This window comes from Barbatula barbatula (assembly GCF_947034865.1).
Source record: "Barbatula barbatula genome assembly, chromosome: 6".
In the NCBI taxonomy this organism is placed as follows: Eukaryota; Metazoa; Chordata; class Actinopteri; order Cypriniformes; family Nemacheilidae; genus Barbatula; species Barbatula barbatula.
The window spans coordinates 16502852-16528138 of NC_136765.1; the positions used below are offsets into that span (position 1 = coordinate 16502852).

General features: G+C 42.9%; 2 protein-coding genes across 3 annotated transcripts in view; one reads left to right on the forward strand and one right to left on the reverse strand.

The window, feature by feature from the left end:
* Positions 1–5793, reverse strand: part of luzp1 (leucine zipper protein 1) — a 39627-nt gene extending 33834 nt beyond the window's left edge. The window contains exon 1 of one of the 2 annotated variants that reach the window (XM_079458582.1): positions 5447–5793. The gene's annotated coding sequence lies outside the window, so the exon portion shown is untranslated. The remainder of the gene's footprint in view (positions 1–5446) is intronic. The other variant, XM_079458581.1, reaches the window with a different exon arrangement.
* A 5485-nt stretch (positions 5794–11278) lies between these two features.
* ptafr (platelet-activating factor receptor) lies at positions 11279–19457 on the forward strand. Its single transcript, XM_079458549.1, has 2 exons — positions 11279–11382; positions 17721–19457. Exon 2 carries the CDS (start codon positions 17721–17723, stop codon positions 18867–18869), a length of 1149 nt encoding a protein of 382 aa, XP_079314675.1. The 5' UTR covers positions 11279–11382; the 3' UTR covers positions 18870–19457.
* Positions 19458–25287: the final 5830 nt, after the last annotated feature.

The following is a 25287-nucleotide window of genomic DNA, read 5'->3' on the forward strand; positions in this document are numbered from 1 at the left end:
ACTCAGGAATGACACATTTCTGTGCGCTACAATATCATTGTGATATTTTTCTTAAGTATGCCGTCTTAAGTTTTTCTTATTTTTCTTAAGTATTGGTGAAGTGCTTTCATTTTGCTGGAGGTAAACAACCAAGTTCTCAAATTCCTAAATACATTACATTATTGCTCACAATTTTTTTAGGGTGGCTAAAGCACATCTGAAAAGGGCCTAGCAAAGTCACTGGATATACACTACTCAGATTTATAGCCAAGAAGTTTTAAAAATCGAGAACTAGAAGTTAGTAACAACATGCCACCACAACTCTACTGCTTGTGTGGTAAAAAGAAAAGAAACAAGCAGAGGGAAGCCACAAGAGGGAAAACACAAATATGGATCATTGACAGCTAAAATGTCTTGAGAACAGAAGATTTCGTGAAATATTGCTGGAAAAAAGCTGGGAACGACTACAATTAGCACCCAGTGGCACATTAGACTATCACGCTAGATTCTGGAGAGGAAACCAGGACAGCAGTTGAGAAGCATTAGCTGGATCCCTAGTGGAATTCCCCATCTCCACCCAAAACAAACATGCACATAGACGCGCACAGAAGCTAATGAACTTTAATGTAATCAATTCATTCTGTGCAGCAGCCCAGCACTGCAGCTGTGTCCGGCGTTCTGTACCGGATACGGAGGGAATATAACACCATTACAAGAGCATGTGGGCTGCTGTGTGTGCATCATTCCGGTTTATATGAGCAATTTCAGGAGACCTTTCGAAACATTTTAAAAACACTCGCACTCTCTCATCCACACCAGAAAAGATACAATCGAGAGGGGGCGTGTGCAGGGGTGGTGTTAAAAACACTGTCAAAGGTGAATGGGCAATAATTTCACAATCTGACAAAGACAAATAAAGTAAGACATTCCTAGTATCTCATCTCGGTTTGACTTTAGAGTCAAGCCTTCCTTCAACGCACCAAAATACTTGAGCACGCTCAGAATGTTCTGCTTCCTGTGCACACACGCAAATGTAAACAAGGGTGTGTTTGTGCGCTGGTGAGAGTGACAGGGTGGGGCGTTTCTCTGAAGGGGAGACTTCATACAGAAGAGACAGAGGCATGACATCTTTTCCTCATGAATATAAGTAATATCAGCTGTAGACTCTGTTGAGTCTAAGCATATCCCTGGTCATCTAAAGTCACATGCAGTTACCGCTCAGGAAATAAGCTTTGGCAGTGTGCCTTGTGTTTTTTCAACATCAATTAGCAAATTGGTGGCCAAGTTATGGATTTGTTCAATGTCATTTGTACGCTTGGCACAATTTATTTTCACCCAAGTGAAATTGTACAAATGAATGCAAAATTGTCAACTCGTAAAATAGGTACAGTTTTTGGTGAGATTTTTTTTTTTAGGGCAATATATGGACAATATAATGTGGATATAAATAATAATAACCAACAAAATGATTGCGAAAAGTATTCAACATTTATTAAAAAAATTGAAATGAGTACTATCTATCGACAAGCAAGGGTGCTTGTAGTTTTAAAAACTAAGAGTAAGCTGTTTTACGAAAGTAATTGTTATCCGTCACTGACATTGACTGATACTTGGCTCGTGTCAGTACAACTAAAGTTGTGACTCAAAGGTGTGATTCTCGTGATGACTAAATCATTTCGGTAAATATGGGCTAAATATGTGAATGGGACACATCACACACATAACAGCCTGACAAACTGTGCTACTAAATGACAGAAGAAGCTGTGACAACATCAACTAGACATGCAAGAACATGAATTATCAACCAAACAGACCATGTTGTTCAAACTAGAACACACTTTCTATTTCCACAGGAATCTAGTAATAATGAATTTGCTAAGACAGTGGCATATTCTTTATTGACATTATTATTTAGATATGTATTTACCCAAAGAAAAGTGAATAAAAAAGCCCTCCAGCATGTGTGCATGAGATATTTTGTGGAGATCTGACATGGGCAGCTGTACTGGTTTAGTGTGTGCTTGTGTGTGGGAGACGCTGCTGTAATCTTCTCATGTTCACACTTTGACACCTCTTTTTTAACAACCAGAATATCTGTCATCAAGCCCTTCCACTCCTTGACAGCAAAACACTGAGACATACGGCTGACATGATCAAACGATACAGAACTCAACTGAACCTATGAGAAATAATCAGTTTTTCAAAATTTGAACTCCTTTTGCAACTCATTTGAGTATTATTCATCTTTCTAATGGGCATACGCAAGATAAACATCCCAGTCGACTGGTTTGTAATGTCAACTGCAGCACTGGAAGTCTGTTTACATGCCGCCAAAAATTAATCCCTCGCTGACGTCCATAACGACCTGTTTGACATGAAAGTAACTTCATCTGTCTGGAAGAACAGCTTTGCTCTGAGAAAACTGATAACCTGAAGAGTTCCATTAAAAGCCATGGGATGTTTGTAAACTTTGCTCTGTTGTCTCCAAGTACCTCTAAACTGCTTTGTTCATTTATTTACATTATTTAACAGAATGAATTTGAGACATCAGATCCATATACTAGTGCTCGATTCAATTGACAGATTGTTCGATTTAGATATCTGTGTAATGGCAAAGTATATAGAGACAAATTTATTGTGAACACAACAAAGATTTCTCAGATTCTCATGCCATCCAGCATTGAGTGTTAATTTTTAACAACGTTCTTAATTTCATAACCCTATAAAACATTGTGACCTTTGGCTTGCCTTTAAATAAACATTAATCTTTCATACTGTATATTGTAATATTGTGATTCTCTTCAATTTTAGTTTTAACATAAGTACACCTTAATGTCAGCCATAACATAAGTTGCAGCTTATCAGTATCAGCTACAATTTCAATACAACTGACAATGTCAGAAACTTTCAACTCATTGTGAGTGATGGAGGGAACACCAGGAAAGAACCGCAATGTTGAATTTAAACCTCAGACTAGTCATTTAGCCTCTCCGTAATCCCTTGGTCTGGTGCTAAGTCTGGTAATTACTCTTATTGGGCAGCACTGATACCCGGCCCTCAGCTTCACCAGCAATTCACTATATATCATGAGTGGAAAAGCCATCAGCGCTCTGGCAAACCCAGAAACAGTGCCTGCTCATAAAGAAAAGTACAGAGGACAGGCAGAAATTACACTGCTGCAAGCATTCATTACTTGACCATTGTGCAAACTTCTTTTTCAAAATTTTCCTTGAATGAGAGGCACCCCTGGCTTGTTTCTCAAAACTACACACCCGTCCTATTTTACTTTACAAAGTTCACCTGCATTGTCATATAAACAAGAGACACAGCTCATCAGAATGCAACCTTTAACCTTTTAAGCGTGGACCGAAACTGCAAAACACAAATCACACAAACACAGAAGCATATGGAGAGTGACAGCCCGCGTTCTCGACTGAAAGCACAGACATATGACTCTAGAATCCAGTGGAAGACATACAGTGGCTCACAGCTGTTTTTGCTTCAGGACACAGATTTTACATTGGAAATCAAGTGAGGATCGAATACCCCATTTACTGCTTAATTTAATCTGGCTTGTGTAAGGTTGTGTATCTAGTGCAACCTGCCCTTTTTTGGAATCTAACTCATTTGCATAGCTTCTACAAAGAGCTTGTGCCAAAATACCATAGAGCCTGAATGGATGCACGCCTTTAACATCAATGACAAAAGATATGAGACAGGTTTTCTTCTTTCTCATTAAATATTATCCCATTGATCTTCATTAGGGCTGCAATATACAATTACTTTTTTCAATCGACTAATCGATCAATTGTTTTTCCGATGAATCGAACATTTTCCCCTATCCAATACATTTTCTCTGATAAGTTGATTATTTAGTTAACTTACAAATAAACCGTACAATCTGTCATTAATCTTTCTGCATATTATGTCATAGAAAAACAGAAAATGTGAGAGGTGCTAGTTTTTGTTAAGAAACCGTCAGAGACGAGAGATAATGTTTCTTTGATGGTTCATGTAAATGTTCCAGTGCTTTCTAATACATTCTTTACATGTTTTATACATTCAAATATTCGCTCTGGAACCACAAGAGATAAATGTTGCCTCTCAGGCCTTACTGGAAATCCATCAATGTTCTGCATTTAAGTCCGGGACAGGCCTTGGCAGGTCCTCTCTCTGCTCTTTTTTATGCTTTATGAGCCCCACCTGCCAAGTGCAATGGAGCTTCTATGGGGGTTGCTGTTCTCCATGTTCAGTGTTTTAGTTTTTTTTCCTACTCCCCAACCCCCAACCATCAGCACTCGAGCCAACCTGACAAATTAATACTCATAGTGCCTGTGTCTCCTTGGTTTGACATGCACATAGACTAGCACATGTGTATGTCTTTAGGCTTTCACAGCCCCAGATACACAGGTGGTGCAATATCACAACACCTCCGCCTTTCGTCATCCTTTTAAAGCACGCATGTAAAAAATAAGCAACTTTTAGTGGCAAAACTAAAATAGCACTTTCCCTTAATAATATAGGCCCAAAATATAAGCCGATGTATTTGACAACCACCAGATGCATTTAATCGTGCCTGTCATCATATATGACACGGTCGCGCATCTCTGATAACGGCTGTCAACATTAATAGCCACAGCTTGAAATACGTGTTCTATTCACGTCCGTGGCCCACCGAAAGCTGCGTCGGAACACATGCTGCGTGTCAAAAAAGCTACAAGTTACGATACAGGAATCCAAATTTAACACGGAATGTCTCTGAGACGAACATGAGTTGTACGTATGCCCCTTAACTGTCCCACGGTAGGGTTATCGGCCATGTCTCGATCTGCCTATTCGGCACAAATTCTACGTGAGAAACGCTTTCAAGGTTAGACGTTGAGGAAAACCGCTGTGTGAGGAATGAAAACATTCAGCTTGAGTTTGGTACACGATTTTGTCACAGTCAAGGTTTTTCCCAGAAAGCGATTTGGGCTGTTTAAAAAACAATATGTTCTCCGAAAACCAGCGTACGTTGGGTGTACGTGGCAAGGATTTCAGATCAGTTTGGCATTTCAGTGCACGAGACAAACGAAAACGTTCAAAGTGCGCATAACGCCGCTTAATGTTACGATGTAAACTTTCATTCGCTACATTTGCGACGCCGTTGACGTACAACGAACCACTTTGACTAGGCATCTGATTCTGTCAAAATCTCCACTCTTTCGGTTGACTTAGCATCTGCTGTTCGGAAAGTCCCGGTTAAGTTAACTCGAGCGTCGCTAACGTGCAAGGTTATCGGATGCTAAATACCCTGTCTAAAATCGCCGCAGTCCCTCTCATCGAGCACCTCCGCTGCGGTGAACAGGAGGGGGAGGAGGATGGCAAAGTTGCCGCAGTTTGGAGTTGCGTGCTAGGGGCAAGATTCCACCATTTAGCTCCCCCCTCACAAAACTAGCTCGGTAGCCCCGGTTCGGTTTTCTCTTACCTTGAGCACACAGGAGAGTGTTGGCAATCCCCAACAATTGTATGAACAAGTCTTCGGGCCGAGTCGGCGTCCGGGAGGTAGCGCTCTGAAATGGAAAACTACTCAGTCGCGTTTTACTTTTGAGGATTGAACGGAGCCGTTCTCAGCAGGATCTTCGCTAGTTCCTTCTCTCACCCCCTCCCTTGCGGCGCAAGATCAAACCATCACATTCCTTCGAGATCCAAACAATGAAAAAGGTGGGTTTTCCTTTGCCAAAAAAGACCCACCCCTAGGACGTCTACGCTGTCTCTGACCGCAGAAAGAACGCCCTGCCCGGCTAATACGGTCCCGCCTTCCCAAGTAAGAAGAGAGACGGGACAGACCTGTGCTCAGCTCTAGAGGAAGCTGGAGGAATAACTGGAACGCAGTTTACTAACAGTTCTACCTTATCTTTTGCATTTTTAATGAACATTGCCGTTATTAATCATGTGGCTTGCAAACTTACAAACACACCTTAGAATAAATATTTATTTTATCACTTTTTCTTGCATGTGTGTTGTTATTTGTACATCCATTGCATGTTGCACTGTCTGGAGAATGCATTGAAGTTCTTTGACTTCTGAGTAGGCTATTTCAATAATACAGTCATTATTCCAGTACAGAGGTCCTTGAGTTTCCAGTGCAGGGTCTCAACCAGCAACCAGTTGATTGCTGGTGCAGAGCTTGAACCCGCAAGCTTCCACCAAAATTACAAACACTTTCACTCTTCATTAGAGTTATTTCAAACCAATGGCTTTGGTGGTTTACTATCAGCAAACCAGTTTGCTTGCTCTGTATTATGCTTGATGACGAGAAGAGATAGGACACAATGTTATTTTTAGGGGTGAGTTCATTGCAAACATTTATGTTTACTGCAAATGCAAACATTACTGTGGAGGGTCCAGAAAAAAAAGTTAAATTCTAAAAGTAACAGCTATTGCGGTGGACAAGTTTTATCGTTGTTCTTCAGTATGCTATTTAGACACTCCGTGAACTCAATGAAGCGTGGCCATGCATCTACGATTATTATCGCATGAAAGGTTTATCAGCAATACAATCAGGGTGATTTGTGAATGGTTTTGCTGTGATTCCGATCGTGTTTGAGTATTTTTAGATTAGTTAATAGACCTCAACAGACTAACTGCACTTCATTGAAGTGTAAGATCAAGCTTCATGTGAATATAGCTCTTAAATAAATTGTTTTTTCAAGTGGCAGTGATCCTGGATAAACAGCATGGTGGATATAAAAATTTCAGCTTGAAATAGGCCTAGATGGCCTTAAGTGACTGCCATGTAGACAATCAGTTCTGTAGTATGCTGCCTTGGTTAAAGATAGCCTCTTGCAAGATAGCTACACTAAATACAATTATTACTTTTCTGGCAGTATTAAAGGGTTGCGATGCTTGTTTATTGTATGTGACCTCATTTTAAAACGTTAAGCTTTAAAAATACCACCAGGTACAGACAGTGTTACGGTCGTAATGTCTGCAGAGGTTTTCATTGCACTCTTAATCCATTTAAAATGCCTTTTACACAGTAGATGAAGTGACTATTGACATTAACATGATTGCTTGATAAACATGTAGCATTAGACTCTCAATGGAAAATGTCATGACATTATTATTTCTGACAGAAAGTCTATTTAGAGAGAAAACACGGAATAATGAACAATAATATCCAAATAATTTCCCCAAATTATCTTTTTGATAAGCTTCTGTTCTCAATGAATCTACCTGGAGTGTTTGGCATGCAAAGTGTAGATTGGTTAATGCATAGATTTTTAATGGGGCTCTTTTCAATACCCTGTCTATTAACATTTGTTCTCATAAAAATATTCCTAAAATCACGTTATTAAAAATATTAAAATATTAAAAATATCAGAATTCTATGTACTAAATAAAATTTGTTGAATAATAATACAAGTAAAGCCAGTGTTGGAAATTGCAGAGATTCACTGGGGGACGTTATACTGTATATTATATATTTTTAAACCACAGATACAGCCACTTCTGGAGGCATTTAAAAGATGGAAATCCTCACAATTCTGCCCCCCCCTTAAAATTCACTCCCTGAACTCCCCCCTTCCTTCATTTCCAGCCCTGAGAACAACTTTGTGATGTTTTCCCTTTCACAAACCAGGCGTGATGGTAACAGTAATGTCAAATGCCTATAGTTTTGAATGTCAAGGGATAAACAAAGCACACAAGTGGCTTTTAACAGCCTTCTGACTCCTACACAAGCTGTCACCTGTTAAATCAAAACAAATTCCTTTACTCTTAAAACAATTTTGTATAGGGCCACTGCATGTCATAGGAGAAGCTGTAGGTGGGGAGAATATTTCAAATTCACACAGATATGTTAAGGGTGAGGTAAAGGTGGGAAAATGCACTCTAGAAAAGTTAAATTTTTTAGATGGTTTGTATGGTTTTCAATTGTGAACATTGAACAGAAGGTCATCACCTGGATCAAAAATAGTGTACCAGTTCTTTCATTCATTCTTAGGTTATATTCGATTATTTTTTATCACAGAGAATATGAGTGTTCAGCTGTTTTGATGTTAAACAACTAAAAGAACAGCTTGAACCCTATGAAGTCTATGCTTCAAAAGCAAGGCATGATTGGACATGTCCAGAAATCAGTCTGCACACAACAATGAAGTCTTGGGTAACTTTGCTATGTTTTTTCTCTCCTTCTTTTGCTGTATCTTTACAACCACTTCCAATGTCAGTGTGCATTGAATAGAACTCTATTTTAAAATCAACAAATGTTTTAATAATATTTTTTACACCTAGTCATTTATTCAAGATTCATCCTATATATTTTTGTATCAGAACTACTAGCACTTCTCAACCTGTAGGTTTTCTGTAACTCCCAGCCAATTACAATACAGTAATATTACAGACAGAAGACGCCTCACCTCATTCCACCCAATCAAAGCTGCTAATGGTTTACAGCACAGAGATGTACTGCAAACAAATTGTGTTTGCATCGAGTAATGTGTTTAACACAATGTGTTTTAGCTTCTTCTAGAATGTGATTCTCTCTATCTTCACGATATCGCATAGTCTTCAGGCTGCAGGCCAACATTCCACAAAGAGCACCTGGGTAAATTCGGCCCATCACTTTCCCAGATTCCATTCGTAGGCCCTGGCCTGTGTGTGGAATGATTGAGGTTTAAAGAATTGCATTAAATGTGAGAGTGTGCTGCCCAGGCATAGCCCCTTTTTAATGTAGGCCTATTCACATTTATACGTTCAATCCTGCCGAATTTAAATAAATAAAATTAGGAAAAAGTAAATGAACAACAATTTCATTATGAATAACTGTGCGTACAATATGTGCCAAAATGACAATTAAAATGGTTTTATTTTACACTTACAATGCGTTGTCCCTGTCAAATTAAAAAAGAAAATGCAATTGATGATTTGACATTTCATTTTCACTAAAATCTCGAGGCAAGACTGCCAATGTGAAAATGAAAATTACTTAGGGAAGCTTTTATCTTAAGCGACTTACATAAGTGAGGAAAACAATAAAGCAGACTGTCCTAAATTAACATAATTATGTCACAGTTAAAGTGATAGTTCACACAAAAATTTACATTCTGTCATCTTTTACTCACTCTCATGTAATTTCGTATGAATTACTTTGTTCTGAGTAACACAGAGAAATATATTCGGAAGAATATTTGTTATTTTCAGTTCTGGGACTAGGTAAATGGTAGTCAAATGTGCCCGAGAACTGTTTGTTTTCCAACATTCTTCAAAATATCAAGTTCTGTGTTCAACAGAACAAAATAATAATACATTCCTACTATCGTAGTGGATGATGTCCCAGAACTGAAAATTGCTGACATTCTTCCAAATAGCCATCTCTCTGTTCATCAGATCAAACACATTTAAACAGGTTTGAAATAACAGGAGGGTGAGTAAATTATGACAGAATTTTCATTTTTGGTTGAACTATCCCTTTAAAAATTTCAGAAAAAATACGTGCAGTTGGCTTTTTATAGCAACTTCGATCAAAACGTTTATACTTTTATCAACGTTTATAACAATTTGTGTGTTAAAGGGAATTTTTTGATCTTATCTGTAAGAAGTACCTGGTTATACAAACAATAGCAAACACACTTTCCTAGACTGGTGCAAAAGTGGTTGAACAATGGTGATTTTGATACAATATAGCACTTATTTACAATTCAACAACACAACCAGCAGTGCCATGTATCTTTGAAGAGAAATACATGTTTTATGCAAGCTCTAACACGTCCAGAAATTTGCCTGAATTTCATGGGTAAAGTCTCCATCTAGGGGATTTTGTTTGTATTGAATATTTATCCTAAGACTTAAGAATTAATTTAGAGCACAGTGAAAATGTTTATGAAGATGTACTACTTGTAAGTCGCTTTGGATAAAAGCGTATGCCAAATGAATAAATGTAAATGGTTTGAAGACGATGTACTGTTGTAGGTTGTGTTAACTTTAATAACAGCAAATATAGTGCTGTAGTGGTCACGGTAAGAGACTTGTTAAAGTGGCCATAACTAAGAGAGTTTCTGCATTTCTCATGTTAATCTTGAGTACTTACAGAATATCACCCTACAAATATCTGTAGTCTATTTATATAGCACATTTAAAAACTACAAGTGTTGTACCAAACTGCTGTACGATGTATAGACACAATTCACAGTATAAAAAAAACATGAAATAAATAAGAACTCATAAAATACAAATAAAAAAGCCTGCAAGGTAAATCATTACAACTATAAGTTCCGCTTTAGGCGGAACTAAAGCATGTCAGAATGCATGACACACCGTTGCACCACCCCTTTAAATTGATTAAACTGAATCAGATGGCCCTAGAGTTATTTATTTGAAACATAAGCTCTTAATAGAAAACTATCTTGTTATTTTATAGATGCCTTCTTGTGAATTAGTACACACTACATATGAAACTAGATACAAATGAGACAATATTCTTAGAATTACCAGAAAACTACATTGTTTAAAACTATATATATTATCTCACTGATCATACTTTGCATACATGATACAAATGCTCTTTGGGTTCACCTGTAAATGTAAAATTTACCTAAACCAGTTAGACAGAAAGCAAATGAATGATAAGGTTGTTTAATCAACTAGCATCAACTAGCAACTAGCAACATATGTAATACATTTAGATGCACCCTGGTCAACAACTAAGATCTCCAGCCATATAATTTATGGTGGCTTATAATGAGGTTGAATCATCCATTAGGAAACCACTCAACAAGAGATGATGCAATCAGTACAGTAGGGAGAGTACGCAGATAAATCATTTTAGTGTGGCTGCCATTGTGTCATCGCAGAGAAAATGTCCTGTGTTTCCTAATGTTGAAGAAGTATTAAGTAACCACGTCTGTCCTCTCTTCCCTATCCAATCATAAAGATTCAGTATGTATTAGAGCTAAAACAACCCATAATTTCTTAGTGTTATGTAAAATTCATATGAAAAATACACGCAAGCACGCACAAGATTACAAAGTAACAACACTTAAATATGTTCTCACACAAATATGATCTCTTCAAACGTGTTTTCCTTGAGTAACGTGGGCGTTGGGTAACCTTTAAATGTTTAGCATGAACAACTCCAAAGACGTCTTAAGGGATAGTTTTCTTTAAAACTTGGGTGCACTAGATACTCAGCGCCTGCTTCTATTTTTTATAACTTATCGCATAGAGGTGTTGGATAGAATAGCATACGTTATTGTGTTATTATTACACTAAGTGTTCTTAGGTCAACAAATTTCCTGAGAGGAAGTGAGAGAGAATGAGTGAGTGAGAGAGAGAGAGATGACTGATGTGAGCTGAAGTCACTTTTGAGAGCTCAACGCGAAAGGAATAAGAGGAGCGAAAACATTGAACCGGAATTACGAGGTGGGTTAAAATGACTAAATGTTTGTTTTTCATGTAAAACATAAATGTTTTGCATCCGAGATTAAACAAGAGGGTTTTGTTTTTAGTTTTTCTGTGTAGCCTAGGCACACGTAATTTGCAATGCTGGAAAAAAAACCGTTTACAGCCGTAAGCTGTATTTACGCAACCGTATTTACCTTGCCAATATAAAAATTGTTTTAGTATCGTTGTAGTATGTTGGGATGAAGGATTCCAGGGGTCTCCAACCTTTTTGGCTACCAAAATATCTAAAATTCTCTAGAGGATAACATACTTTCAAACTTTAAACATGTGATGCCTTATTTTTACACAAACAGAACCAAATTCAGTTTTCTTTCAGATATTTTTGCACTTGAATATATTAAAGCTTATAACACTTGCTAATAGTAAACGTTCATGACGATGTAGCACTTGATTGATCGGTGTAGTCACAGATTTGTCAACTGTCTTGAGGATTATTGGTGAGCCCTGTGTTTAGCGGGCACCTTACAGAGTTAATGCGGGCTACCAGGTGCCCACGTGCACCGCGTTGGAGACCCCTGGTTTAGACACTTCTAGAACAAAAAGACTGTAACATGCAAAGTTTTCATTGGCACTTTTCACCATACGGTCTACCGCGGTTTGAAACACCACTGTAAAATGTATTTATAATTGATAAGGTATCGGGTTTTGGCTGGAAGGGACACAGCTGCATCCACAAAACCTGTCATATTTCGTCATACCAACAAAACTAAACACATTTCACTAAATTTACATAAACAATATAAACAATAAAAGCCCCATAGCTGACAACAGTTAATAATTTTTTTTATTGTAAGGTTAGTGTTAGGGTTGGGGTAGGTGTTATCTAAGGTAATTTATAATAATTATATGGCGAGATTTTGCATAACTTCTGGCTGTAGGTGTATCCCTTCTAGCTACAAGGGAGGGCCACAGACATAATTTTGTGTCATATCACAAAGACGTCATCATGCAACATTATTTAGTAACTTTTAGCACCTTCCTCCTTATTTTGGTTGGTAACATTGCTTTCTTTTCTTTTTTCACCTTAAGTGTAATGTAAAAATGTGTATTTACCTCAGACATAAAAATGAAAAGAATGCATTAAGTTTGAAAACAACTTTAAATGTCAGTTTGGACTTTAAATAAAGTTTATCATTAAAAATTGTAGTATTGCAGCCTTTACAGCATTAGCGGTCTATAATCATAGTCTATTGTTTTTAATTCCTGATAGGTACTTACTATACATGCAGTTAGTATTGACACTATGGCCTAGAATTGAAAATAAACTCTGATGATGCAGTGGGTGAACTGTGGTTCCCCTTCAGTCGGTCTCTCGACGTTGTGAGAGACTGACTGGGGTTTGATCTTGAGAACCTACCTTCTCCGAGATAATTAATTATAAAACGCCAATGGGCTTGGCGAATGGCACGCGCACGCCAGTCTCCGCCCCGTACATACGGGTATAAAGGAAGATGGCGGCGGTCATTCACTCATCCTTTGTTCTTCGGAACCTGTGTGTTTGCTGATGCTACACGCGATACTCGACTTCGAGAAAACTTTTAACCTGCTGGATTTATGACGCGGAGCAGCGGACTTCTCCTTTCGGTGGACTTCCCCTAGGCGTTTCGGCAGAAGGCTACAGACCTTAAGAGGTAAGTCCCTCCGGCTACGAGCATGTCTCATAGCTGTATCCTTGGGTGCGACAGACTCATCCCGGAGTCTGACGGCCATGATTCCTGTGTCACTTGCTTGGCAAGCATGCTGAGGCAGGTTTCATTGATGCGGTGTGTCCCGTATGTGCGGACATAGCAATCAGGGTGTTGCGGTCACGGTGGCTACGTTCTTTTGAGCGCTGCCACCACCCCGTCTGTTTCCCAGGCGTGTTCAGCTGCCGTTTCGGCGAGGTTGACGGCTTTGTCGAGCGGCGGGGGTGATTTAGGGACTCCGATAGATGTTGCTCCGTCAGCTTCACGCTCGCGGACCATCTATACCCCTTCACGCTCACCTGGTTCGTCCCCTACGAGCGGCAGACGGCCGTCTCATAGTGGTAAGACTTCGCACACGGATGATGACGCTATCTCTGTCGCTGCGTCGGACAGCTGCCTGCTGGCATCGGATGCGGAAGACTCCTCTGATCTCCTGTCGTCAGGCAGTTGAGCTCCGGAGGAGACTGACGCTGAGATGTCGGCCATGCTTTCCCGGGTAGCCGCATGCATCGGGTTGCAGGGTGTAACAACACCCTCCCCGGAACGCTCGCGGCTAGATGCGCGGTTTCGGGGGCGTGGTCAAAAGCCACGCCCTGCTCCGTTACTATTCTTCCCGGAGGTGCATGACTAGCTCGCCAAGTCCTGGAATGCGCCCCTTTCGGCGCGTTTCAGGCCGGAGGGCTCGGTGGCTGTGACTTCCCTGGTTGGTGGGGCGGCTAGAGGCTATGTTGACGTCCCCCGGGTGGAGCGTGCAGTCGCGGGCCACTTGTGCCCGCAGACAGCTGCCACTTGGGCTTGACCTAGACTCCCGTCCAGAGCATGTAAGCTCTCTTCGACACTCGTGTCGAAGGCTTGCAGTGCTGCTGGACGAACCGCCTCCGCTCTCCACGCCATGGCGGTCCTCCAGGTTTTTCAGGCAAAAGTCCTGAAGGATTTGGACGGCGGGAAGTCTGACCCAACTCGTATGAGTGAGCTGCGTACTGCCACAGACCTCACGCTACGAGCGACGAAGGCCACGGCACGTGCCCTCGGTCGGTCGATGTCCACAATGGTGGTCCAAGAGAGGCATCTGTGGCGTAGTCTTGCGCAGGTGAACGGCGCCCAGAAGGCCCGCCTTCTGGATGCGCCCATCTCGCAAGCAGGGCTGCTTGGTGATACCCTGGAATTCTCCGCGGTCTGGAAGCAGGCTGAGGCGAACGAACAGATCCTGCCACTCCGCAACGTGCCCGCCAACAGGTCGGCATGGTCTCGGGCGCAGCTTGGCTCCCAGCAGCCCTGCCCTCCCGCGGCGGCCCTCTGGTTCCAGGTAGCTTCCAGAGGACGACACCACCAGAGTAGACCCCCGCGGAAGAGGGCATCTATTCCCCGTCAGCAGCCCGCCAAGAGGTCCTTGAGCGGCCCTGACGGGATGAACCAGGGGGAGATTTTACTGGGCCCGATTCCCGGCCTTTCACACGCCGGATCGGAGAAGGACGCTGCCTGCCGCGTTTCCATCAAGTCTGGGCCCTTTTCAGGGTCCGGCGCCCACATACTCACAAAGAGACAAATCTCCCCTGGGTTTTCTTCCACAGCACTCTCGTCCAGACGGTGTGTCTTGGATGGATCGGGCCGCCGACCGCAATCTCCCCTGGACGTTGCGTCAGGCCGCCTGAAGCAGGTAAACATACAGAGCCGTCAGCCTCCCGGGGGGTCCCCCCTGTGCAAGGTGACCGCACTGTCAGCCACCGAACCAACCTCCCCCGGCACGGTGAAGCAGATTGTCCCTCTGGTCCCGTTGTCGTGGTTCTTGGGCGCTTGGCAGCGCACCAGCCCGTCACACTGGATAGAGAGGACAGTCCGTCTCGGTTACTCGATCCAATTCGCCAGGCGCCCCCCAAGTTTCGGGGCATTCTGTAACACCTCGGTGCGAGGAGAGAATGCTTCCGTACTTCGGCAGGAGGTCGCCGCCCTTCTGGCGAAGGGTGCAGTCGAACCCGTCCCTATAACCGAGATGTCGTCCGGGTTTACAGCCCGTACTTCATCGTGCCCAAAAAGGGCGGGGGGCTGCGGCCCATTTTGGATCTGCGTCGCCTGAACAAGCACCTGCACAAGCTGCCGTTCAGAATGCTGACGCAGAGGCGCATCCTGGGCTCGGTACGTCACCAGGATTGGTTCGTGGCAAACGACCTGAAGGACGCGTACTTTCATGTCTCTATTCTCCCCCGACACCGGCCGTGCCTACAGTTCGCGTTCGAGGGAAGGGCGTATCAGTACAGGGTCCTGCCATTCGGTCTGGCCCTGTCTCCACGGGTTTTTTCCAAACTAGTGGAGGCTGCTTTAGCTCCTGTCAGGGAGCAAGGCGTGCGAGTGCTAAACTATCTCGATGACTGGCTTAACTTGGCACACTCGCGAGATGTTGTGCACGCACAGGGACCTTGTGCTTCGGCACCTAGACCGTCTAGGCCTCCGGGTCAACCAGGAGAAGAGCAAGCTCTCCCCCGCGCAGAGCACCTCTTAACTCGGTATGGAACTAGACTCTGTCCGTATGTCAGCACGTCTCACCAACGAGCGTGAACAGTCAGTGCTAAGCTGTCTGAGGTTGATCAATCAGAATCCCCCGACGCCACTGAAGAACTTTCAGAGGCTCCTGGGGCACATGGCGTCCTCGACGGGGGTAATCCCTCTCAGGTTGATGCACATGTCGTGGTAACGACAGACACCTCCCTGCAAGGGTGGGGTGCGGTGTGCAAGTGGGCACGCAGTATCAGGTCGGTGGACGGGTCCCGGACTGCGTTGGCATATCAACTGCCTAGAGTTGCTGGCAGTCCTTCTGGCACTGAGGAGGCTCCAGCCCCTCGTGCAGGACAAACACGTGCTAGTCCGGTTGGACAGCACGATTGCCGTGGCGTACATCAATCGCAAGGCGGCATACGCTCACCGCAGTTATCACAACTCGCCCGACGCCTCCTCCTTTGGAGTCAGCAGGTGAAACCCCTGCGGGCCACGTTTCTTCCGGGCAACCTGAACTAGACAGCCGATGCGCTCTCTCGACAGTGTACTCCCCGCGGAGAGTGGCGACTCCATCCCCGTGCAGCCCGGCTCATGTGGAAGCGGTTCGGCAGGCACAGGTGGACCTGTTGCCTCCCCGGACTCCACCGGATCGGTAATTCTCACGTGGTCCTGAGATCCTGTCCCGACGACGTGCCCAAGCTTCCCACTACTCCCTTCCGGGACCAGGTGGTGAACCTGCAGGCGCTCCCCTCCGGAGAGGAAGACCCAACCTTTTTATGTGTTGTGTCCAGTACGCGCGCTGCGCCTCTGTCTGGACCGCACACAGAGCCTCAGAAGCTCTGAGCAGCTCTTTGTCTGTTCTGGGAGACAGCACCCGGGGGGGGGCTGTCTCCAAACAGAGGTGGCGCACTGGGTACCAATCTCAGGATCGCCGTGCCCGCTTGCAGTGAGAGCCCACTCCACTCGTGGGCACTGGCACAGGGTGCCTCTCTGGCAGACATTTGTAGAACTGCGGGTTGGGCTACGCCCAGTACCTTCACAAGGTTTTACAATCTCCACGTGGAACCAGTTGCAGCACATGCCCTTAAACGCCACCAACGTTTAGGTTGGGCTCCTGGTTAGGGCGTACGCCTGCGAAAGCGCCTTCTCCCCTCACCAGGTGAGACTAGTGCGCTATTGTAGCCTCCCTACTTTCCCCTCTCGGGTGAAGTATAGGCATTCCATCCATCACTAAGCATTGCACTTGGTAACAGACTGAGCGGAGCCGTCTGTTAGAACCAGGTCCGTTATAGGTAGAGTCATCCCTGCTCAGGCAGACCCCTGTACTAGGACTAGTGCCCCATACGTAGTGACTCCCCTCTGGGTCGTCCCGTGTGTTGAATTCCTCACTCAGGGAAGATTACGTCTTGCGGTAGCACTCTTGTGACTCGCTAGCCCAGTCAGGGTCGCTCCGCTAGAGGTCGTGATATCGGTGCAAGCGCTGTGGCGTTTAAGATTGATCCCCAGTCAGTCTCTCACAACACCGAGAGACCGACTGAAGGGGAACGTCTCGGTTTTGCTGTAACCTCCGTTCCCTGATGGAGGGAACGAGAAGTTGTGACTTCATGCCACAACGCTGCACTGAATCACTGCAGTGAACGGGAGTGCCCTCTCAGGCTCCTCAGTACAAAGGGTGAGTGAATGACCGCCGCCATCTTCCTTTATACCCGTATGTACGGGGCGGAGACTGGCGTGCGCGTGCCATTCGCCAAGCCCATTGGCGTTTTATAATTAATTATCTCGGAGAAAGTAGGTTCTCAAGATCAAACCCCAGTCAGTCTCTCACAACGTCTCGTTCCCTCCATCAGGGAACGGAGGTTACAGACGTAACCGAGACGTTTTCACAGAATGAGGCATAATCTATTTCCTCCTTAAAGCTGCAACATATTTCAGATGCAGTGATGAGAACTGAAATCTAATTCAATAACATCCATACATGTACATCATTAAAGAGAATGAAACTAGAGTAGAGAGAATCCCTTATAATCATGTATGTAATTACATTTTGCTTCTGACTTGCATTACAACTATAAGAATGAGAATAAGTGATGCTCATAATATCTTTTATGTCCGTTTTCTCAGATGAACAAGATGGTGACTCCAACAGGGTGGATCACTGCCGACTACAGTTTAAATAATCAAACGACAGTTGAAAACAAATCCTTTGAGTTCATAGACTCAGAGTTTCGTTACACTCTTTTCCCTGTGTTCTATGGCGTGGTTTTTGTCTTTGGATTGGCAGCCAACGTCTACGCACTTTTTGTACTGCACCATATGCGAGAATCTAAAGCCATGAATGAGATTCGTATCTACATGACCAATTTGACCATTGCAGACCTGCTCTTTGTGTCTGCTCTGCCATTCTGGATTGGCTACTACATGCATCGCGGTGACTGGAAGTATTCAGATCCCATCTGTCGCATCGCAGGTTCCTTCTTTTTTATAAACACGTACTGCTCTGTCCTCTTTCTTACTGTTATCAGCGTTAACCGTTACTGGGCTGTTACCAAGCCACTGATGGCTGCTTCTTCTGACTGTTGGAAACGTGGCACTATTATCTCAGCGGCCGTCTGGACCATTACTCTTGCATGTTCAGTTAAATACCTTATTGAACGCGGGGTCCAGGAGGACAAAGAAAAAGAAATCTTACGCTGCTTTGAGGGCTATCATAATGTGAACGATGATAATAAATACTCAGTTGCTGCAACCCATTTCATTATTATAGGCTTGTTTTTTCTCGTCTTTTTATTGGTGATGATCTGCAACATCTCAATCGCTCGAACCCTTCTGTCCCAACCCATCAGTCAGCCCCGAGCCAGTACGGGGAGGCGACCCAGCGGCACCAAGCGAAGAGCTTTGAGGATGCTATGTGCTGTTATGAGCGTGTTTATGATCTGTTTCCTGCCCCACCATGTGGTTCAAGGTCCCTGGGTGCTGTCGGTGTTGGGGATGAAGAATTGGAGGAGGGAAACTCATCAGCTGTTAAATGATGCCCACCAGATCACGCTCATGCTCATGGGGTTTAACTGCATTCTGGATCCACTGGTGTATTGCTTTGCCACCAGAAAGTTCCGCATTTACATCAAGGGACATATTAAAAGTATGAGGAAAAACAGAAACTGCTCCCGCCATACGTTGAGTATGGCTATCACTCAATACTCGATTCGCGGACGAGTAATGATCGGCGCCAATAGGGTAAAAGACGAGGCAGGAAATATTTCCAGGGAATAAATCTATTCATTCAATATGTAATTTATTTTAATTCAAAAGTTGGTACTGTTAGGGTTCTTTGAATGATTGTCTTTTAAAATCAATTTCTCAAAAACCAGACTATTTCAAGAATGTTTATTCCATGGATATGTTAAGGGAACAATTTGCAGAAAAATACTACTTACACTTGTCCAACCCTGCAAACTTTACCCAAAGCAGTCTAATGGCTAATGGTTTTTCTTTCACGTTTTTTTAGGCTTAAAAGCTTTAGCACAGTATTTTATGTTCATTTGAAGAAAGTCATATGGGTTTGAAATTAATAGGAAGAAACTCAACCAAATTGTATTTTTGGTGTATACACTTGGTATTGCTTTATATAGTTGTTTATATTATTGTCACTGTTGTTGGTGAGTCATTGAGAGAGTTCTATGAAGCATGAAAACCAGAATCTTGAGAATGAGGAAGTCAAATTAGAAAAGAGGATGCGTCTGAGAATGCCATGAATTTCAGTTTATTTCCCAGGAAACTCAAAAGATCTAGTTTGAATGCACTAAGTCGCATTGTTAAAAGGGCATTAAATGTAAATGTATTAAAAAAAAGGCATTTTGTAAAAAAGTTTTGATGTGGTTGACCGTTTTGTGTCTTTAAAATGGATATGTTTGTGTATATAGGCTACATGCATTGTACATATATAGTTATGTTGGTATATACAGTATAATTAGCAATTAGCCTAATTTAGTAGGTCATAGTACATATTTGTCTCAAACGAACAATGAGCTGAGCCTCACATACTTTTTCCTGTGGATCTTCTTTTGCAATTATGCAATTTGTTGTGTGAAAAGAACTTGAACTGAACCTACCCATCCACACCCATGTACCATTTCAAAAGAACATAAGAGTCAAACAACAGAGATATGTTTTAAATATTTTTTATGGCACCATCACTGTTTTCATTATGTTCCAGAAGTTTAGTGATTGTCCTTTCAACTGTGAAATTAGGGTATGTTGAAAATGTTATAGAAACATTTTATTTTGCTTGTTTTTTGTTGTGATGTTATTTATTATTTGGTTTTATATTTTGCTTGTTTATATATATATATATATATATATTTATTTTTGTACATTTAATTAATTTAACATTTAATCTGTAAACCTTAAGAAAACGATGTATTATGTTATAAAATTAGACTTCTTCAAAGTCACATCTTTGAGGCATAATTCATGTTCATTGCTCATCTTTGTTCCAAGCTATACTAGCTATAATACATTTTGTTATAGCTCGTGCTTCTAATGGTTTGTTTTTTTCTGCATCAAGAAGGACATTTTGCAAGAATGTGTTGCTAAGGTTTGCTAATGTTTGCTTCAGATCAACATTGTGTGTAAAGTTCAGAGAGGTTAATCGTAGACACCATCTCAGACAACTGCGGATGCTGTTATAGAACACGCATTTATCGGTTCAGGGAAAACATATTAATGTTAATGTCAATTTAAATCAATAAACATTGCAAAATAAGCTAAATGTGTTGCTGTTATTGCATAATATGCCTTCATCAGGTTTGGTGTAATTTGAAAGCTCTATAGAAGGAGTTAGAGTTGGCAGATGGATCTGTAAATGTTAATCCTTGATAAATGTATTTCCTTTGAATTATATATGCCAAAAACAAGATGATGAAACAAGGATGGGATAAAATAAGGTGTTGGAATTAATAATATGAACTTTTCCTTTGCTCATAAATACAGAAATGATACTCGCCTGAAGCCGAAAATTATTTGAGTACTGAGACATAAACAAGTTCAAACTTGACTAGTCTTCTTTTACAGAACAGATGAATGCATGTTAACATCAAATGACTGTCGAAACATGTTCCTTAAAAGAATGCCTATATCGGCAGAATGTCATGAGGCAACTTCCCCTCCCAACTGTTTGTTTAGAACAGTGGTTCCCAAAGTGGGTGCCACGACAACTCTCCGCCGAATCTCAGCTTGTTTCCAGTACCATATAATAATATTTTACATGTTACCACATATTTTAAAATATATCAAAACACCAATATGAGCATGTCCAAAATAAAATGAATACCCGAAAAAACACAGATATATTTCATACATATGTAAAGTTTACATATCTTTTTTTTATATCTTGAACTGTTCCCAGAAGAGAATCTCCTAATCTCTCAGTTTATTTTACTGATGCACGCTCATGTGGGACATGAGTACCTATGGTTTCACATTTAGTTCGATTGCCTGGTTCGAACCCTTGTTCGATTCCTCCCCCTGCACCCACGTTCATATAATTTTTTTGGGGTCCGAGCTCCCGAACCACGGGTCATTTGCGTCATCCAACCTGCAGCTGTTTTCCTTGTCACTTGAAATTAGATATACAGCTATCTTCTTGGAGCGCGCCAGTCACGCTCTTCAGAAAAGTGAGGGCATGTTCATTCTTGTAGTTCGGTTCGTTTGGTATTTTTGGTCTGGACCAAAAAATAAAATAAAAAATACCTGGTTCGCTAAGCGTTCGCATTGGCATCCAAAGTTATTGATCCCAACAGCTGACGTGTAAAGTTGCAACGTGATTGGACAGCTTTTTTATTTTAAATTTTAAAACTTAACTTACCAGACAAAGCTGTGGGCACAGTGCAGCATGGGTTATCGTCACGGAATTACCAGGTCCTCCTGCACTCACAACCAATTATCCCAGATCACAATCACCTGACTTCTAATTTGCAGCACCCATTACTCCTCATCTCACACTCATTATAAAAACCGGCCACAAACACACAGACACTGTCCGGTCTCGTCTATGTTACCTAGTGTATACGTTTGGACTAAACCTGACTCGCTCCTCTTGGAAGAATCTCTCATTGTCGTTGTCGTTGTCGTTGTCGTTGTCGTTGTCGTTGTCGTTGTCGTTGTCGTTGTCGTCGTCGTCGTCGTCGTCGTCGTCGTCGTCGTCGTCGTCGTCGGCGGCGGCGGCGGCAGCGTGTGGATCTTTTGGAATACCAATTCCCTGTCAACCTATGGTGTCTGTGTGACTGTGATCTCTTCCCTGGATTCCCATTCATCTCTCATTTTCCAGACATTGCTATATTCTCAATAAAGTTTACAAGTTTCGAGCGAACGACTGTCTCCGTTGTCTTCTGTGTGTGACAGAAGATCGGACCAAAAAACTCTACATGTCTCAATCGGATTCGGACACATTCCAGAACCTGGTGGACATGCTATGCCAAGAGATACTACAGACACCAAACGTCACCACCACTACTACAAGTTCGGCTACCTTAACCACAGTCCCAATGGCTAACCCAACTCCATTTTCTGGTGAAGTGGCAGAGTGTAAGGGTTTTCTTCTTCAGTGCGAATTAATTTTATCCCACAGACAGAAGCAAAATTGCCTTTATAATCTCTTTACTTACCGGGAAGGCGCTACACTGGGCCGTTTCCATCTGGCATCAGAATGTTCCTTTTCTTCACTCCTATCGAGGGTTCAGTGAGTACTTACAGGAAGTTTTGGGCCTTCCTGAAGGGGATAATTCCGTTTGCAAAGAACTCTATAACGTCAATAAGGGAACATCATCTGCTTGCACCAGTGAAGTCACTCTGACAGTCGTTCTACATCAGGAGAGGATGAAACTTCTGGTTCTGGAGAATTCCACCGCAGACATGATTCTTGGAGACCCTGGCTTATCGAACACCACCCGGAGCTCTCTTGGGACACTAGAGAAGTAAAACAAAGTAATCACTGTTTCTCACACTGTTTTCCTGAAATGCCGAAATCTGACCGTCAGGTATGCAGTACGTCCATAGAAAGTCTATTCCTCCAGAATATGCCAAATACAAAGACGTGTTTTGTCCCAATAGAGCTTCAAAGCTACCACCTCATCGGCCATGGGACTGTGCGATTGACCTCCTTCCGGGTGAACCAGTGCCCAAACGGAAAATCTACTCACTCACCATCCCGGAACAAGGCGCAATGGATAAGTATATCTCTGAAGCCTTAGCACAAGGGTACATCGACTTCCCCTGCTGCTTCACCATTTTTCTTTGTGGCAAAAAAGGATAGAGGACTTCGACCCTGCATTGACTACAGAGGGTTAAATGCAATCACCAAAAAGTTTCGTTATCCTCTTCCCCTCGTCCCAGCGGCTCTTGAACAGCTCCGTGGTGCTAACATTTTTACAAAGTTAGATTTACGCAGTGCCTACAATCTGATCCGAAAACGTGACGGTGACGAGTGGATAACGGCTTTTGTGACCCCTACCGGTCACTGAGAATATTTAGTGATGCCGTATGGCCTCGTCAACGCACCATCCGTATTCCAAGATTTTGTGGCCTGCTAAATCACTTGTCTACATTGATGATATTCTTATTTATTCCAGTTACCCTGATGCCCATATCCAGCATATAAAGGAAGTCTTGGAACGGCTACGTCGACACACCCTCTTCATCAAAGCTGAGAAATGTGAATTCCATAAGTCCACGATTAAATTCCTTGGCTATGATGTGTCCCACCACGGAGTGAGTATGGACGAGGGGAAGGTCGATGCCATTACAAACTGGCCGAAACCAACCACAGTGAAAGACCTTCAAAAGTTCCTAGGGTTTGCCAACTTATACCGCAGGTTCATCAAGAACTTCAGTGTCATTGTCGCCCCACTAACGTCTGCGTTAAAGGGTAAGCCCAAACATTTGAACTGGAGTGACGAAGTGGACACTGTTTAATACGTTGAAGAAAGCTTTCTGCGAGAGACCCTTTCTAATCCATCCTGATCCTAACAAGTGTTTTACTGTAAAAGTCGATGCCTCCTCTACAAGTGTCGGAGCTGTCCTTTTCCAGCAGCAGGGGAACCCATCCCGTCTTCATCCATGTGCCCGGCGGAGAAGAATTATGATATCGGAAACCGGGAACTGTAAGCGATCAAACTGGCTCTCGAGGAGTGGCGACACTGGCTGGAGGGTTCACGTCATCCGTTTACGGTACTGACCGATCATAAGAACCTGCAGTACCTACGCGAAGCAAAGAGACTAAACCCTCGACAAGCCAGGTTTTGCCCTCCTTTTCACCCGTTTTAATTTTCTCGTATCGCCCGGGTAATAAAAACTGTAAGGCAGACGCCCTGTCTAGACTGTGTTCCTCAGAGGATGACACCTCACATCCCGAAACTATCCTACCCGAAAAGGTTTTTATCTGTCCCATAGAGTGGAGTGAGGAAGACACCATCCCTGACATGCCGCATGCTCCACCGGGTTGTCCAGCTGATCTCAAGTATGTACCCTTGCAACATCGGACACCGCTAATAACCAAAGCTCATGTCTCTCCAGGCACTGGTCATCCCGGCATCCATCAAACCCTCTCGCTTCTAAAACATTGCTTGTGGTGGCCTAAAATTGCAGGGGGTGTAAGGAGTGTGCGATGGCGAAAAACATCTGCCCTCTGGAAAACTTTGTACTCTTCCTATCCCCCGTTGTCCTTGGTCACATGTTGAAGTGGACTTCCCCACGGATTTCCCCCCCTCTCGAGGCAACACCTGCATATTTGTGGTAGTGGACCGATTTTCTAAGATGCTGAGACTAATACCCCTTAAGGGATTGCCGACTGCCATGGAAAGTGCTGAACTTTTATTCCAACACGTGTTCAGATATTTCGGCGTCCAATGTGGACATTGTATCAGAGAGGTCCACAGTTCATCTCGAGTGTGGAAATCATTCTTCAAACTTCTTGATGTGACAATTAGTCTCTCCTCAGGCTATCTCCCCCAGACTAACGGCCAGACAGTGAGGAAGATCCAGGAAGTGGGTCGTTTCCTTCCGACCTTCCGCCATGGCCACCAGGACTCTTGGAGCCAGTTCCTACCATGGGCCGAGTATGCACAGAATTCTCTTCGTCAACAGACCACTGGCCTCACCCACTTTCAGTGTGTACTCTGTTACCAACCGCCCATGTTCCCGTGGACCGGGAACAATGACTGTTGTAAGTAACAGTGCGTAAATCAGATCTTTCTGTATTGCCTAACGCTAATAAGCTTAAACGAAAATAAAGAAATAATTGTGTAGTGAAGTATTTTTTTGTACACAGTGCCACGAACAACCAATCACTCCTTTACGCACATCACTGTCCTCCTTGCGGCTGCAGTAACTTGCGCTCTCTTCATCAAGGCTTAAAACAAAAACGGGACAAAAAGGTCATATTGTCTTTGTGCATATAGGCCATACGTCAGCATATTTCGCGGAGGTTTTCAATGTTTCCAGCACTCCTGTCTCTACGGTATTTTTTTTGGAACTTAGAAAACAGATTCTGCAGCCAATGAGCAGCCGGCGGGGGCTGGTAGACCTCGGCAGACACTTTTTAATGTTTATCAAGCAGAATCTTGATTAGTTATTGTCTAAGTATAATTTTCGGGACAATTAGGGCCAGATTTTGTTTTTCGGGACGTCTGGTCAC

Bases quoted from the DNA above. Each gene is read 5' to 3' on its own strand.
- ptafr (XM_079458549.1), top strand. From the start codon at position 17,721: ATGAACAAGATGGTGACTCCAACAGGGTGGATCACTGCCGACTACAGT.